Genomic DNA, 15,059 nt, shown 5'->3' on the forward strand with positions numbered 1-15,059 from the left:
ATAATCATATAAAAAAACGGTCACAAATCGTTTTTAAAAAAATGCCTTTTTTCTAAAACGATAGTTACTTGTTTTCTAAAAGTTCAAAACGAGTGGGTCGTTTTTAAAAATTATCGTTTCTTTTCCAAAAACGAAACAATCGTTTTTAAAAACAATTGAAAAACAAAACAAAAAAGATTGTTCAACGATCCTTTAAAAAACGATTAACAACTGTTAGTGCAGATGAATTATTTGTTGACCTTTAATTAGGTTAAAGTAGAGAAATGTTTAGAATATGGATGTTTCTTGGCCGTATAAGAAGAGATCTCTGGGGGATAGCCTTCTGTATGATTGCCCAAGTAGCTTAATGGTTTGGCATACCAATCAAACTACACAAAAGGTAATTTCTTATGATAACAGAAAAAAATAGTCATTCAAATCAAATTATTGTAATTGACATAATTTCAAAATATAGGTTTTTTTTTTGGGGGGGGGGAAATAATTATGTATTTTATTTTATTTGATATTTAATTTCTTATCTGTACCAAAGTACTGTAACAGTCAGTGAGGTTTGAAATTATTCAAGGTTACCTGTATTTGGCACAAACCAACGGATTCAATGATATGGTGGCCGCCTCAAGTTCATAATTGCAACCGTAAGTTGTTTATACTAATTTTGAATCAAAAATTTTGATTTAGACATCAATTTTAACGTTTAGGGATGTAACAATAAACTTTGATCTATAGTACGCTGACCTAACTTATAGGAAGGAATTTTAAAAAAGGAAAAAAATATATTATTTTTATTACTCTTTTTTTTCTTTATTTCACTTGACATCTAATGTCATGATTTTTACTATGTGATACCGAGCCAAGATGGCGTCCTCTGGTGATCTGAACAAAACTAAATTGTTGGTAAGTTATAGATCTTTCTGCAACCAATCCCTTAAATGGAAACCCTTGCACCGAAATGATTAAACGTTTTGAGCCTAGATAGTTAAACTTTAGAGCTTTCAGCTCCTGAGGGTTTTAAAGTTTAACTAGTTATGTGTGCATGCGAATAATAATAATAATAATAATAAACATTTTGTTTCTTTTTTTAGCATAGGTTGAACTACAAACAAAAGGTAGGTGTTTTTTGAAAGCCATTTTTTCTGAAAAATGATTTTCATAAACAAAAAGAACTAGAGAATTTATAACATTTATTTTAAAAATGCGATTTTACATCCCTGGAATGGGTTTTAAGGATGGGATATAAATCTTTATACAACTGCTAAACTTACCTTAATTTATTTCTTTCGTTTGTTGTATGATTTTAATATGTGAAAAATCTAGACCATGATTTAGTCTTATTAAAAGTTTTATAATTCTTTTTTTTTTATTAAAATTACAGCTTTACATGTTAAAATATTACTTAATACAAAAGTCCAAAAAAGAATTTTCTAAAACTAACTTTTTCAAACTTTTCTTTCTATGTTTTTATGCTGAAGTAGTTTTTCTGTCAAGTCTATAAAAGACTTTAATTAATGTATTTTAATAAAATGTATATGCTGAAGTAGTTTTCTGTCAAGTCTATAAAAGACTTTAATTAATTTATTTTGATAAAATGTATATGCTGAAATAAATATTTGTCAACATTTATTTTACTAAAAACAATAGAGAGATCGACTTTACGCGTAATTTTAACTGATCTTGAATTTATAGATTGCCATGCTCTTTTCACAACGGAGCCCTGAAAAGTTTTTTACTAATCAAGAATGAATGAATTGTATCTTTATGAAAAGATGGCTATTTCTAATTGAGGGTTCTCTATAAAAGTGAAGAATTTATTGCTACAGAAACAATTGAGGAAATTTTCAGAACGAAACACTTTTCAAGCAAGAAATATGCTTCATGTGTTTATGGTTTTTAAAATTTATAGTAGAGATGACGGCCTCATGACTCATGTGTTTATGGTTGTGTAAATTTACCGTAGAGATGATGGCCTCATGACTCATGTGTTTATGGTTATGTAAATTTACCGTAGAATTGATTGCCTCATTACTCATGTGTTATGGTTGTGTAAATTTACCGTAGAGATGATGGCCTCATGACTCATGTGTTATGGTTGTGTAATTTTACCATAGAGATGATGGCCTCATGACTCATGTGTTTATGGTTGTGTAAATTTACCGTTGAGATGATGGCCTCATGACACATGTGTTTATGGTTGCGTAAATTTACCGCAGAGATGATGGGCTCATGCCTCATGTGTTTATGGTTGTGTAAATTTACCGTAGAAATGAAGGCCTCATGACTCATGTGTTATGGTTGTGTAATTTTACCAAAGAGATGATGGCCTCATGACTCATGTGTTTATGGTTGTGTAAATTTACTGTTGAGATGATGGCCTCATGACTCATGTGTTTATGGTTGCGTAAATTTACAGTAGAGATGATGGCCTCATGCCTCATGTGTTTATGGTTGTGTAAATTTACCGTAGAGATGATGGCCTCATGACTCATGTGTTATGGTTGTGTACTTTAAAGGGATTATGGTTGTGTAAATTAAAAGGACTTTATGGTTGTGTAAATTAAAGGGACTATGGTTTTGTTAATTAAAGGGACTGTATAAGCGTGATTTCAAGTTACCCTTCTTGCAAAGATGGCAATGCCTGGTTTTCAACAGTAGCCTTGAAACATTAATCTGATTTTGAAATGTGGAAACTAATGTAGTTTTTCTGACTCGAAAGCGTTTTTTTGTGGTTGCTTATAAGAAAGAAATGCGCCGGCAAGTCATTTTAACAGAGAAGCCGCATTGAAAAAACGGTTTAAATTAACAAAATCATGGATATCTAACTCATACTTAATCAGCTACAAAGTGTTTAACCTTCTATAGTGATTGAGCTTTTTTTTCTAATATAGATGGGGGGGGGGGTTAAGGGGAGTGTGTCACATACCCTTAGCACAACCTTTCAAGGCCTGCACTGCTCATTAAAAAAATAAACCACTCACTTAAATGGTTAGGGTGCTAGGGAGGGTTTAAAAAAAGTTCAAAAAGCACGCAAGAAAAATGTAACATATGACACATGTTTGAACATCTCTTATTGACTAATTTGGATTTTTTGGAACACTGACGAGCCGCTCTCCAGCTCCACCCTTCCCATGCATATCTCTAGATCTATAAGCCTAAAATTGGGCTCATTGAATTGGAAACTGTATTTAAATATCAAAATGTTTTCAATCTTGAAAATCCGATAACAAACAGGTCGGTAGACCCTCAAACAAAAATGTGCAAACGGAGATTATTATTATTTTAAAGCATATAGCAAATTTTCAATTTTTTAAAAAGTTATTTCAATATTTTTTCACGCATTCCTCGTTATTTTGAAAAAAACGTAAATCTGGATACAAATTAATCCTGTATTTTGGTATTTTGTTTTAACTAATTTTTATTATGCATATTTCATATTATTGCCTTTTCTTTCTTTGATTTTTCATTTTTTTTATATGTTTAAGGCCGAATTATTTGAGCCGCGGCTTAAATTTGAGATGCGACTCAAATACGGTTTGTTCCACTTAAAATTGTATTCAATGATTCAAGATTTAAACCGGTTTTTGGCGGATTTGTGACGCTGCTCAAATGGAATAAATTCGGACTCTGTTCAGTCATTGAATCTCGATGATCTATGTTATTATCTTTCTGGACTTAAAATAATAATGCGTAAAAAATGTTCAATAATTTTTTTAAAAAAATTATTCACATATCTAAAATAAAAAAGTTTAAAAAAATATTTCTTTCCAACAAAAATGCGCCAAATAAAATTTTTTCTTTTCATTAATGACAAAATATTAAAAATGGTATTTCAAGATTATCCTCTAAGATAATTTTGCATGAAAAAATAAAATTTAGGTTTAAAATTCATGACATTATTTTTTTTCAAGTAGGGTGTCTTATATGTCACTTAATTATGGTCGAACTCGAAGGCCGGTAATATGTGAGTATTAAAAAACTTTATTAAACAATCCCGTTGGGAAAGGCTAATTATATGCAATATCACAAATGGAGACAAATTTAAAAAGTGTTACGGATTGGCCAGCAATTGTAGTTTACAAACTAACCATTATGCACTCAATGTTATAAATAAAAATACTTAAAAGACAATGGTATTTTGAATAAAAAATCAATTTTTTAGCATATGTTTCCCCCCAGGCACGTACTCGTGGGTTTCCTAAAAAAATCAGCCAATTAAGTCCAGTCTAATGACCAGATATAGCTAACTATAATTATTATTATATTATATACTCTATATATATATATATATATATATATATATACAGGGTGAGAGGTACTACAGTTTATACTAAAGTACATTTATGTATAAATATACAGGTACTACAGTTTATACTAAAGTACATTTATGNGGGGAATACTGGATACAGGATAATGGATGATACGGAGAATACAGTATACAGGATAATGGATGATATGGGGAATACAGTATGCAGGATAATGGATGATATGGGGAAGACTGAATACATGATAATTGTTGATAAAGGAAATACTGGCTGTAGGAAAAAGTGGTGAAATCAGCTGAGGTACAGGATATTTAATTAGATTGAGAAAATGCGGGAAATTGGAGCAAGGTTACTATGAAATCTCAAATAATAAAGTTGGGAGGCTGGGCTCCATTTGTCTCCATTTGATGACTATCGATACCCCTTAATTTATAATCCTATGCGCGGAATACCAATTTCCTTTTCAGCATAGCTAATACACATGTTAAAGTACAAAATTATTTTATCTTTGTTCAATAATAAAGCGGCTATGAAGTCACATATTGTTTGGATAAAATTTCGACATGTTGTTCTTCTGGACTTTTCAATCTCATTGTAGCAAAAGTTTATGCCTATTGCAATCTAAGTTGTTTACTGTTTATAGTAATAACGCTAATCCTGTATTGCAATTAACTCATATCAAGTTCGTAGATAAATATACAACTCCGTCATACCCATATTGTGATTGTTTATTATGCATATATACCTCAGTTGATTGAGACTCTGCTTTGATTACCGCAAGTGCTCGTTGAAACATAGCTGAGATCTTGCTAATCGGTTTGGCATTGATTCGAGCTAGTTTCTGGTTGACATCGATAGCTTATAAGATTGTGCCTAGATGTCTTGGCATTGATCGATACAGCTTGTTTGATAGCTAGGCTTGTGTCCTTGTGTGGCATTTAGAGCGTGTGTTAGTAGCTGTATTTTGATAGCTAGGCACAATGAATGTAAGCCTTACATTCTTGGCTAGGCACGTGTCCCTATGTGGCATTTAGAGCGTGTATTAGTAGCTGTATTTTGATAGCTAAGCTTGTGTCCCTGTGTGGCATTTAGAGCGTGTATTAGTAGCCCTATTTTGATAGCTAGGCGTTTGTCCCTGTGTGGCATTTAGAGCGTGTATTAGTAGCTGTATTTTGATAGCTAAGTTTGTGTCCCTGTGTGGCATTTAGAGCGTGTATTAGTAGCTGTATTTTGATGGCTAAGTTTGTGTCCCTCTGTGAGGCATTTAGAGCGTGTATTAGTAGCTCTATTTTTATAGCTAAGTTAGTTTCCCTGTGTGGCATTTAGAGCGTGTATTAGTAGCTGTATTTTGATGGCTAATCTTGTGTCCTTTACTACATCCTTACTTTTGATATATTGTTGATAATGTGAGTCTAAGTATCAAGTAGGTGTATACTTATTCTCAATTATAATTTAATATTTATGAAAAAAATAATAAATTGAGCTGAAAACCCTCCATTAATGTATAAAAGTACTATTCAAAAAACACATCATTACTTTTGATATATTGTTGATAATGTGAGTCTAAGTATCAAGTATGTTCATACTTATTCTCAATTATAATTTAATATTTATGAAAAAAAATAATAAATTGAGCTGAAACCCCTCCATTAATGTATATAAGTACTACTCGAAAAACACAAATTAACTTTTTATAAATGACAAATTGACATGCTCGGTATAAATAAATTAAGAGTTTTTCCAAGCTTTTTATGAAAATCTATTTTAACAAGAGGTTGAGTGATGTTTTGGTAAGCGCGCGATAGAGAAGTCAACGTTTTGATTTTTCTAGATTTTAGCTTTCGTTACGATAGTGCTCATCAAAAGTATTAACGTTTAAAATGTTACGTTGCACATTATGAAATTTTATTGCAAAGAGTAACGTTACGTAATGAATTCTGCACTTGAATACCTTATACAACGTTAAGCTTTAATGTTGTGAAAAAACAGTAAGCTCCGTTACGCTTTTGCATTTCCCGTTTTAAAAAACTTTCCCAACGTTGCGTTAAAGCTTATGTAATGAAACCACAATTTTTTAATGTTCCACTTTCATGCAAGGTAAATATTTTCAGAGACCTTACGAGTTACGTTACACTTTCACTTGGTTTAAGATCTAAAAGATGGCAAACGTTTTGCTTTAATAAAACGTCATTGGGGCATAGTTCTGTACGTTACAATGCATTTCAGTGCAAAGAATATTTTTATCCTCTAACGTTAACGTTGGGTATGAGCTCCTATAACGTTAACGTTTAACGTTCACGTTATATAGAATATATCCAAACGTTACACATTATTGTAGCGTAACGTACAAAAACATACATTTTACGTTACGTTACACTATCGTTGACATCTCTAGCGCGTGATGCTACAGGGTGTAAAACATCATATTAGATCGTCAATCGGTCTAAATTACGATTTTCGGGACTAATCAGAAAATTTAAGAAAAATGAATCATTTTGAAAAATTGAATAAGGTTAATATAAGAATTTTCTTGCGGAAAATTATAGGTTTTTCTAGTATTATGGGTTTATTTTGGCGTTGAAACTTGGAGATAATCTAATATGATATGGGACGCTCTGTATAATACTAGAGTAGCTTGGCCGGGAACCAAGCATTGCCTGGAAGCTAAAAGTCAACTTCCATTCAAATTTAGACTTTTCCAATCCAAACTAAAGATATTAAACTCACAGATGGGATAGTGAGTTACTAAAATCAAAATTTAAGTCCATTCAGCCAAGGGGTTTTTGAGTTATACTTGCACACAAAAAAACAAACACCGAAACAAAGATTACTACTTAATGTATATAGATTTAAAGTTTTAAAGTTTCAAGTTTTCCAAAAATCGTTTTCTAGGAAATTACCGAAAAGTCTGTACAGAGGTGGAAAGAAGTAGAATATACATTGCTGATTACAAATCCCATTTTGTGAAACCATTGTCAGTTAAATTTTCGGTTTATTCGACTTATTTTATAATTTATAACAAAACAACATGTCAAATATTTACAAAATGTATAGTTTTCAATCAATAATCCTCTATAAGAGAAATAAGAAAATATTTATAAAATGCTGAAGAAGTAAAATACGGGTGACTCCATGCACAAACATATATCTCTATATATAGTACAACATAAATTCCATATGTACAGACAACGACGATTGAAAACCATGTTTTGAATCCAATTAAAAGAAAATTGTTGTCTTTTCATTTTGGTTTGTTGGTCAAGGAATTAGAAAGTTTACTGAAAAAAATTCAGTCTTTACCACAAACTCAAAGATTCTAATTCTTACATGGGTTACAAAGATATAGGGATAAGAAAATCTGATTTAACTAATACATAGGGTCTAGTGTGTATTTATGTAGGATTTTTAGAACAAAATGAAAAAAAAAAAATTCATTCACGTTTCCAGATGTAAACCTCCGAATTTTCAGAGTTGTAAACTTAAACAATTTATTTTTAACTAAAATGTTAAAGTTCTCGCGGTCATATACTTAATTCCCTATCAGTCTTGTTTCTCTAGAATATCCTCCATATTTTTTTCTGGAAAACTTTTTTTCTTGTTAGGTGAAGCAGAAATCTTGTTTGGTGAAGAAGAAATCTTATTTGGAGAAGAGGACATCTTATTTGGAGATGAGGACATCTTGTTTGGAGAAGGGGGTATAGACTTCTCGTTCTGCTCACCACTGCTGTGTCCTTCATAGTCCTAAATTATTAAATTTCAAATATTTTAAATATTTTTGTCGCAACTACACAATTGAACACGCTTGTCACCAGGCTTGATCAAGCAGAAGAGAGTCAAAGAAATTCAAAATATCCGAGAATAAAAATATTATAAACGCAAACCTTGTTGAATAAGTATGGATATAATGATGTTCTTCTGCTTTGTGATCCAGCCACATATCCATCCACTTCCTCATCCTCAGTAGTATCATTGCAATCCTTAATTATGCAATTAGTAGTATCATTTCAATCCTTAATTATATACTTAGTAGTATCATTGCAATTCTTGATTATACAATCAGTAATATCATTGAAATCCTTAATTATACACTCAGTAGTATCATTGCAATTCTTAATTATACAATCAGTAGTATCATTGAAATCCTTAATTATACACTCAGTAATATCATTGCAATTCTTGATTATACACTCAGTAGTATCATTGCAATCCTTAATTATACACTCAGTAGTATCATTGCTATTTTTGATTATACAATCAGTAGTATCATTGTAATCCTTAATTATACAATCATTAGTATCATTGAAATCCTTAATTATACACTCAGTAGTATTATTGCAATTCTTAATTATACAATCAGTAGTATCATTGAAATCCTTAATTATACACTCAGTAATATCATTGCAATTCTTGATTATACACTCAGTAGTATCATTGCAATCCTTAATTATACACTCAGTAGTATCATTGCAATCTATAATTATACTCTCAGTAGTATCATTGTAATCCTTAATTATACATTCAGTAGTAGCATTAAAATCCTTAATTATACACTCAGTAGTATTATCTAAATCCTTAATTATACACTCGTTGTATCCTTTGTGCAAAAAATTGCATAAAAATAAATTCCGCCAAAAAAACTGCGCAAATATTGCAAGAAAAATGTTTTTAAAAAATTGCTTAAATTGCAAAGGAAGAAAACTAAACGGCACATTGGAAAAAGTTAGACTTGTTTAGATCTACAAGAATATAATCAACTTATAACAACTTATGATAATGGTAACTAGTTAGCTTTACATGCATTAAAAACTGTATTGCAGCTGCAGGTACAAATAGGAGTTTTTTTCTACAGGGAGGTTTCTACGTGGTCGTACATCAGTGTATATATTATCTTTGTATACATCTACCTGGGCACACATCTACAGTATATACTATCTTTGGATATATCTACCTGGACACACATCCAGAGTATATATTATCTTTGGATATATCTACCTGGGCACACATCTATAGTATTTATTATCTTTGGATATATCTACCTGGACACACATCTAGATTATGTATTATCTTTGGATATATCTACCTGGGCACACATCTAGAGTATATATATTATATTTAGATATATCTACCTGGGCATACATCTCGAGTATACATTATCTTTAAATATATCTACCTGGAGACACATCTAGATTATATATTATCTTTGTATATATATCTACCTAAGCACACATCTAGAGTATATATTATCTTTAGATATATCTACCTGGGCACACATCTAGAGTATATTTTATCTTTAGATATATCTACCTGGGCATACATCTAGAGTATTCATTATCTTTGGATATATCTACCTGGGCACACATCTAGAGTATTTATTATCTTTGGATATATTTACCTGGACACACATCTAGAGTATTTATTATCTTTGGATATATCTACCTGGACACACATCTAGAGTATATATTATCTTTGGATATATCTACCTGGACTTACATCTAGAGTATATATTATCTTCGTATAAAACTACCTGATGCTGAGCAATAAACTTATTTAAATCATTGATAGACATCTGAGACATTCTTCCAGAATGGTTCTAAACAAGACAAATAATTTTAAAAGCCTTGTTTATTAATTTAGTTGTTGATAAATGATTTGGTGATGCAAATGAAACTATACCATGCATAATTTATTTTTTCAGAACATCTAATCTCAAAATTAAATTAATTAACCAATTTTTAATTAACTGCAATAAAACGAGATTACATTTTTGAAACAAAAGAATGTTCATTTTATAACTTTTTATTTATAGCTTATTCTTTTTTTGTTCTTTATTTAATCAATTAAAAAAAATTGTCGATACGGGGAGATTCCGCTAAAACAGTATTTGGCTTTTCAGCCCGGTTGCTGGGGCGCGGTAAATATTTTATCACTTACATGTGATTTTGACATTGTATGATTTCATATTGTTTAAAAATTCCTTGTTTCGTGTATGATTATAAAATGTCAAAACTTATAAATGTAAATAATTTAAATTATGTTTTTAAATATTTTGTTTTGTACCTGTTGTTTTTTCATATGCGAAGGTAAAAATGACGGAACTTGAAGACTACCTCTTCTTGAAGGTAAAACCTCAACAAAAAAATCGGCAGTTGCTCATATAAAAAACATTCCTTTATAAAAAGTTGTTTTTTTCCGTATGCACCAATTTTCATCGAATCCCGTTGGGTATATCATTTAATCCCCCTCTGGAGTTAAAATTTCCATTGTGGTTCTAATTTTTCTGATATAATTTTTAGAACATTCGCGAAAAATGAAAGGGGGTATAGGTCACTATAGGCTTAATTCGATAAAAAAGCGCGTTTGATCGCTACTAATCTTACTTTTATCTGTTGTGTCAATTAGGAGAAAATTGTTAAAACGACTCACACCGAAGAATTTAGTGTCCATATAAATTCAGAAAGATGCAACATTCAACTCGGATCGTAAACAAATCAATTTAATTCCAAACAAATCATTCAGATATTACAAACAATAGTCATCGATTAATTTTCGAAGCATTCGTAAAAAGTTGATATTTCATAATATTTTGTATTTTTCATAATCTGAGAGTTACTTTTGAAAACATTTATTCCTGTTTCGAGGATTTTTGATAATGAAGACGACATTTTCATATTTTCCAAGAATGTTCGAAAACCCAGCGCCAGCGAATATTATTTAATTAATTTGATTTGTTTACGATCCGAGTTGAATGTTGCATCTTTCCGAATTTGTATGGACGCTGCGTTCTCCCTTTAACTTTATTCAATTTTAGACTTTTTTTGATTGAAAGAATTTTGTTTACCCTTCTTTGTTTGAGATCATGGTAGTCTTTAGCCGAGATCATTGGAGTAATATGATCTGGTGATACTTGATTCATACCACAGCAATCCACAGCATACACACCCTACACAGCATTGGAGTAATATGATCTGGTGATACTTATTCATACCACAGCAATCCACAGCAAACACACCCTATACCTTAGATAAATAACAATACAGATATAACACTTTATGTTTTCTTTTTATTATTATGATTTCTTCACAATAACCGTGAGGTAGAGGCCCAAGGGAGTACGCGCATGCTCTCTCTCTCTCTGTCTTGTAATTTTGTAATTCAACGTTGCCTGTGCGGAAACTATAGATTTGGAAACTCTTACAAACCACGGGAATGTTTGAAAATTATAAATTGAGAAGTTGTCTTATTTAGAGAAAGTTTAGTTTTTCTGGCAACGCTGGGTTCCGAAATATATGTATAAAGTCGTCGTTTATGAAGACGACTTTCAGTTTTGATTGATTTCTTTCATTTCTTTTCATTTCTTTTATAACAGAAACAAAGAGAAGCTGTCAAATAACAGATTTTAATAACGTTTACTTATAAACATTTAATTTAAAAAATCTTGTTTGAAGTCGTATTGAAAGTATTGATATAAACGCCGACCTTTTTATAAAAATAAGTTACAGGTTGTCCCAAAAACATGGGAATTCAGTGACAAATCCGACATCGTCTTTGTTATGAATTAGCTTTGTAATACCTAACTTCATAAGCCATAATATTATTATGTCTGGTAGACTTTATTTTATGAAAAGAGTAAAAGACTGTGAAGATGTGTCTATAATGTCTCCGCAAGATGAACAGTTAAGACGGCAAAGTTTACTCTGTTTGTATACTGCAATTTTCTTGTTTTTACTAAGTACAACTGTATCCAGTCAAAACATAAGCAAACAAAATGTGAACATAGCAGACGAAACTCTTACAGATAACAGCTTTCTCAGTAGGTATCACTATACTAAATCAAAGAATTATTTGAAAAGACGATATCGAATTCGTCACTGAATTCCCATGTTTATTGGGACACCCTGTATATCTTTGTGTCTTCTTGTTTGTCTGAGCAAAACTTATGAGATAGTGAACGATTATTGGGTCTCATAATTGTTATGCGGGAATTTGCTACACATACAATAACCATACAAATTTAAAAGTTACCACAGCGGATATCGAGATTTGACCTATAAACGCAAAATTTCATTTAAAAAACTAAGCACTTTAAACAAACTAAGAAATGAGATGACGCCAAGGCCTAAGGTTACCTTATGCTTGAGATAGCTAACCATACTGTCAAATCTGTGCCCCCAGAGAATCTCACTTGGTATAAAGGAAGATCTGGCCTAAGATGCAAAGCATAAATTATTATAAAGGAACTGTAAGCGCAATCTTGAAGTGAGCCCCTGAATTCAAAGATGGCAACAGCATTAGCATTTAAAGGGAGTGACCGGCTATGTAAGGTATTTGAACTGAGTATGCAGTGTTGTGGAAAACTTCTTTCGGATTCATTTTCGGCATATTAAACTTTTTAAAGATCTGTACACCCTGAACTAACGAGAGAGAGAAGCATTAGGTTTCTTTTATTTGAAATCATACGTTTTTTCGTCTATAACTCATCAGTCTTTAGACCTAAAGATTTGTTCATGTTATAATTTTTCATTCAAAATGTATATGCCAACAAAAAAATATTTAAGATAAAAGGCTATAAAATTATGTAAAAAGGGTCCAATTGTGATCGAAAGTCACAGTTTTCTGAAATATTGACAGAACCGTTAAATCCACGTGTGTAAATCCTGAGTTTGAGCGCAAATTCGACGTTCAAAATTCCTACTTTGGCCGGGTGGATACGTTTTGAGAATCAGTTTTTTTAAATTATTAAATAACGACGACATAATATGAAAAAAAAATTCTACAGTAAAGTAGTTTTTTAGGAACAGGTTGAGAAAATAAAAATTAATCTTACCATCGAAAAAAAGTAATATTGTTTAATTATTTGTTTCTATTTTTTCATTATTATGGTTTCTCATTATTCAAAGATTTTCCGCAGATTTTCTAGAATTATTATTGAAAAGACGGCATTTGACGAATTTGAAGAAATCTGCGAATAAATTCAAAGAGAACAAGAAATTCAATATAATAATGAAAACGAAATAATTGATTCTAGCATTGATTTATAGACAACTTTCTTTTGAGAAATATGTTCATAACATCCTAATTAGATTACTGTATCAATTTTACTTTATTTTTCGTCGTCGTTATTTAATAATTTAAAAAAAACCCTATTCTGAAAACGGACACTTCATTTTTACTATAAAGGAAACAAACAATCTAAACAAGTCTAAAGAGATTTTCAAAATTCAAATTTAATTATTAATTTTCTGCGATAGATATGATTATTATTTATTAAAGTAAAAAATAGTTTGGGAATCAAATGTTAGATATTACAAGTGTTTCTATATATTTAAAAGGATTAGTGTGACATCCTTGATCAGTGAAAGATATAAAAGGTACTGTTGGAGTTTAGAGGATCATTTTAGCTTGAGGATGAATTTCAAAATTGGTTTAAATATTTAATATCAGTGTATGGTTCTCAGGTTACCAATTTTTTTACAAAGTTTCTTGCTATACCTGTGTATTGTTCCCAGTAGGTTCAACAATAGCCTCTAGGATCACAATAATCTCAAACTTGTAGCTCAGGAGTTCCTTGGGGCCCATCTTCCACAGGGGGGAGTTCTGATCAATCCTGAGAAGGACAATTTTAAATCGTCAATAAAACAACTACTTTGTTAACCACGCTAGTGCATTGAGAACCAATAAGATGGTGAACCACCAATGGAAGAATAAGTTAAACCATGGTCGAACCCAAGGATTTAATGCAAGGAAAGTTAATTGCAGTTGCGTGTACTCTGCGTACATATTGAAACTGGGCGGAATTTGTAAACAAGAATAGATGCATGCAGTGTTCGTTTAGTATTCGAGTAGGTTGAAAGCATTCAATTTTGATAATTTTGATAATAGTTTCCTATGACAAGAATATTTCATCAATTTTTTTATGTGAAAGATGGATCCCATGTCAGGCTTCAACATCCTTCTTGTGTTTACATTACCGCCCAGAGACAGTACATTACAGTACAAAAGATGCGTACACCTCTGAAATAACTTTCCTTGCATTACAACCTTGGGTCGAACCAAGGTCAACTGCCTCTCGTAAAAATTTTCATCAAACTAACGATTCCGATGAATTGAATGTATTCTACAGTACGAACCAGAAAATTGTGGAAAAGAAAGACGCATTACAGAAATATTAAAGTGTAGTTTTAATGTTGTTACAAAGCAAATGGGTATACTAGTGACTTATTAAATCACTTAGGAAGTGAAATGGGTCTGTTTACACTGTACAACTGCTATGTTATAACTTATGTCTAAAAGTCGTCCTTCTATTCCAGAGTTTTATCGTTTTCTCTGTACAGAAAACTTAGTGTGTATATATTTCAAAAATGCTGTGTAAAAATCCGTGAAAATTAAGTGTACGCTTGCGTACTCTGTAAACTCAACACAAATGACGTATTCCTGGAAGATCAAGAATATTCTAATTTGAATTTGAATAATTAAGATAAATAAGGAAACATCGTTCTTCCTTGATCTGTTAACCCTAAGCAGGCGGCCCGTTTTTGATTGGGTTAAAGACACATAAGACATCTATCTGATGCTCCTGTCTCGAGAAATTTAGTTTGTTTGTCCAAGCACTCTCATTTTTGACACTATCACCGTAAAGTGTTGTGACTTTTAATGAGAAGAAATTTAAAGGATTGTTTTAAGCTTTTTTTGTTAATGCATAGGGTAGGGTAAAGGGCGGAAAAAGTCTGGTCTGAGTACAAAAAAAAAAGTTTTGTGACTAAAGCTATAGATCTAAAGATTGAATTTTTTAAAGCCCTTTAAAAA

At 31.3% G+C, this 15,059-nt stretch overlaps 2 protein-coding genes across 2 annotated transcripts in view; one reads left to right on the forward strand and one right to left on the reverse strand.

Annotated features, from left to right (window-relative positions):
• LOC111703493 (uncharacterized) overlaps positions 1-1,406 on the forward strand; it is a gene marked incomplete in the record, with an annotated part of 58,343 nt that extends 56,937 nt beyond the window's left edge. The window contains 2 exon segments of the mRNA XM_023475441.1: positions 272-379; positions 566-1,406. Of these exon segments, the coding sequence (XP_023331209.1) occupies positions 272-379; positions 566-673 (216 nt within the window).
• A 5,822-nt stretch (positions 1,407-7,228) lies between these two features.
• Positions 7,229-15,059, reverse strand: part of LOC111703494 (ATP-sensitive inward rectifier potassium channel 12) — a gene marked incomplete at its 5' end in the record, with an annotated part of 17,568 nt that continues 9,737 nt past the window's right edge. The window contains 7 exon segments of the mRNA XM_023475443.1: positions 7,229-7,997; positions 8,138-8,233; positions 9,781-9,846; positions 10,314-10,382; positions 11,095-11,196; positions 12,383-12,460; positions 13,746-13,860. Of these exon segments, the coding sequence (XP_023331211.1) occupies positions 7,797-7,997; positions 8,138-8,233; positions 9,781-9,846; positions 10,314-10,382; positions 11,095-11,196; positions 12,383-12,460; positions 13,746-13,860 (727 nt within the window).

This window comes from Eurytemora carolleeae, unplaced genomic scaffold (assembly GCF_000591075.1).
Source record: "Eurytemora carolleeae unplaced genomic scaffold, Eaff_2.0 scaffold536, whole genome shotgun sequence".
Lineage (NCBI taxonomy): Eukaryota > Metazoa > Arthropoda > Copepoda > Calanoida > Temoridae > Eurytemora > Eurytemora carolleeae.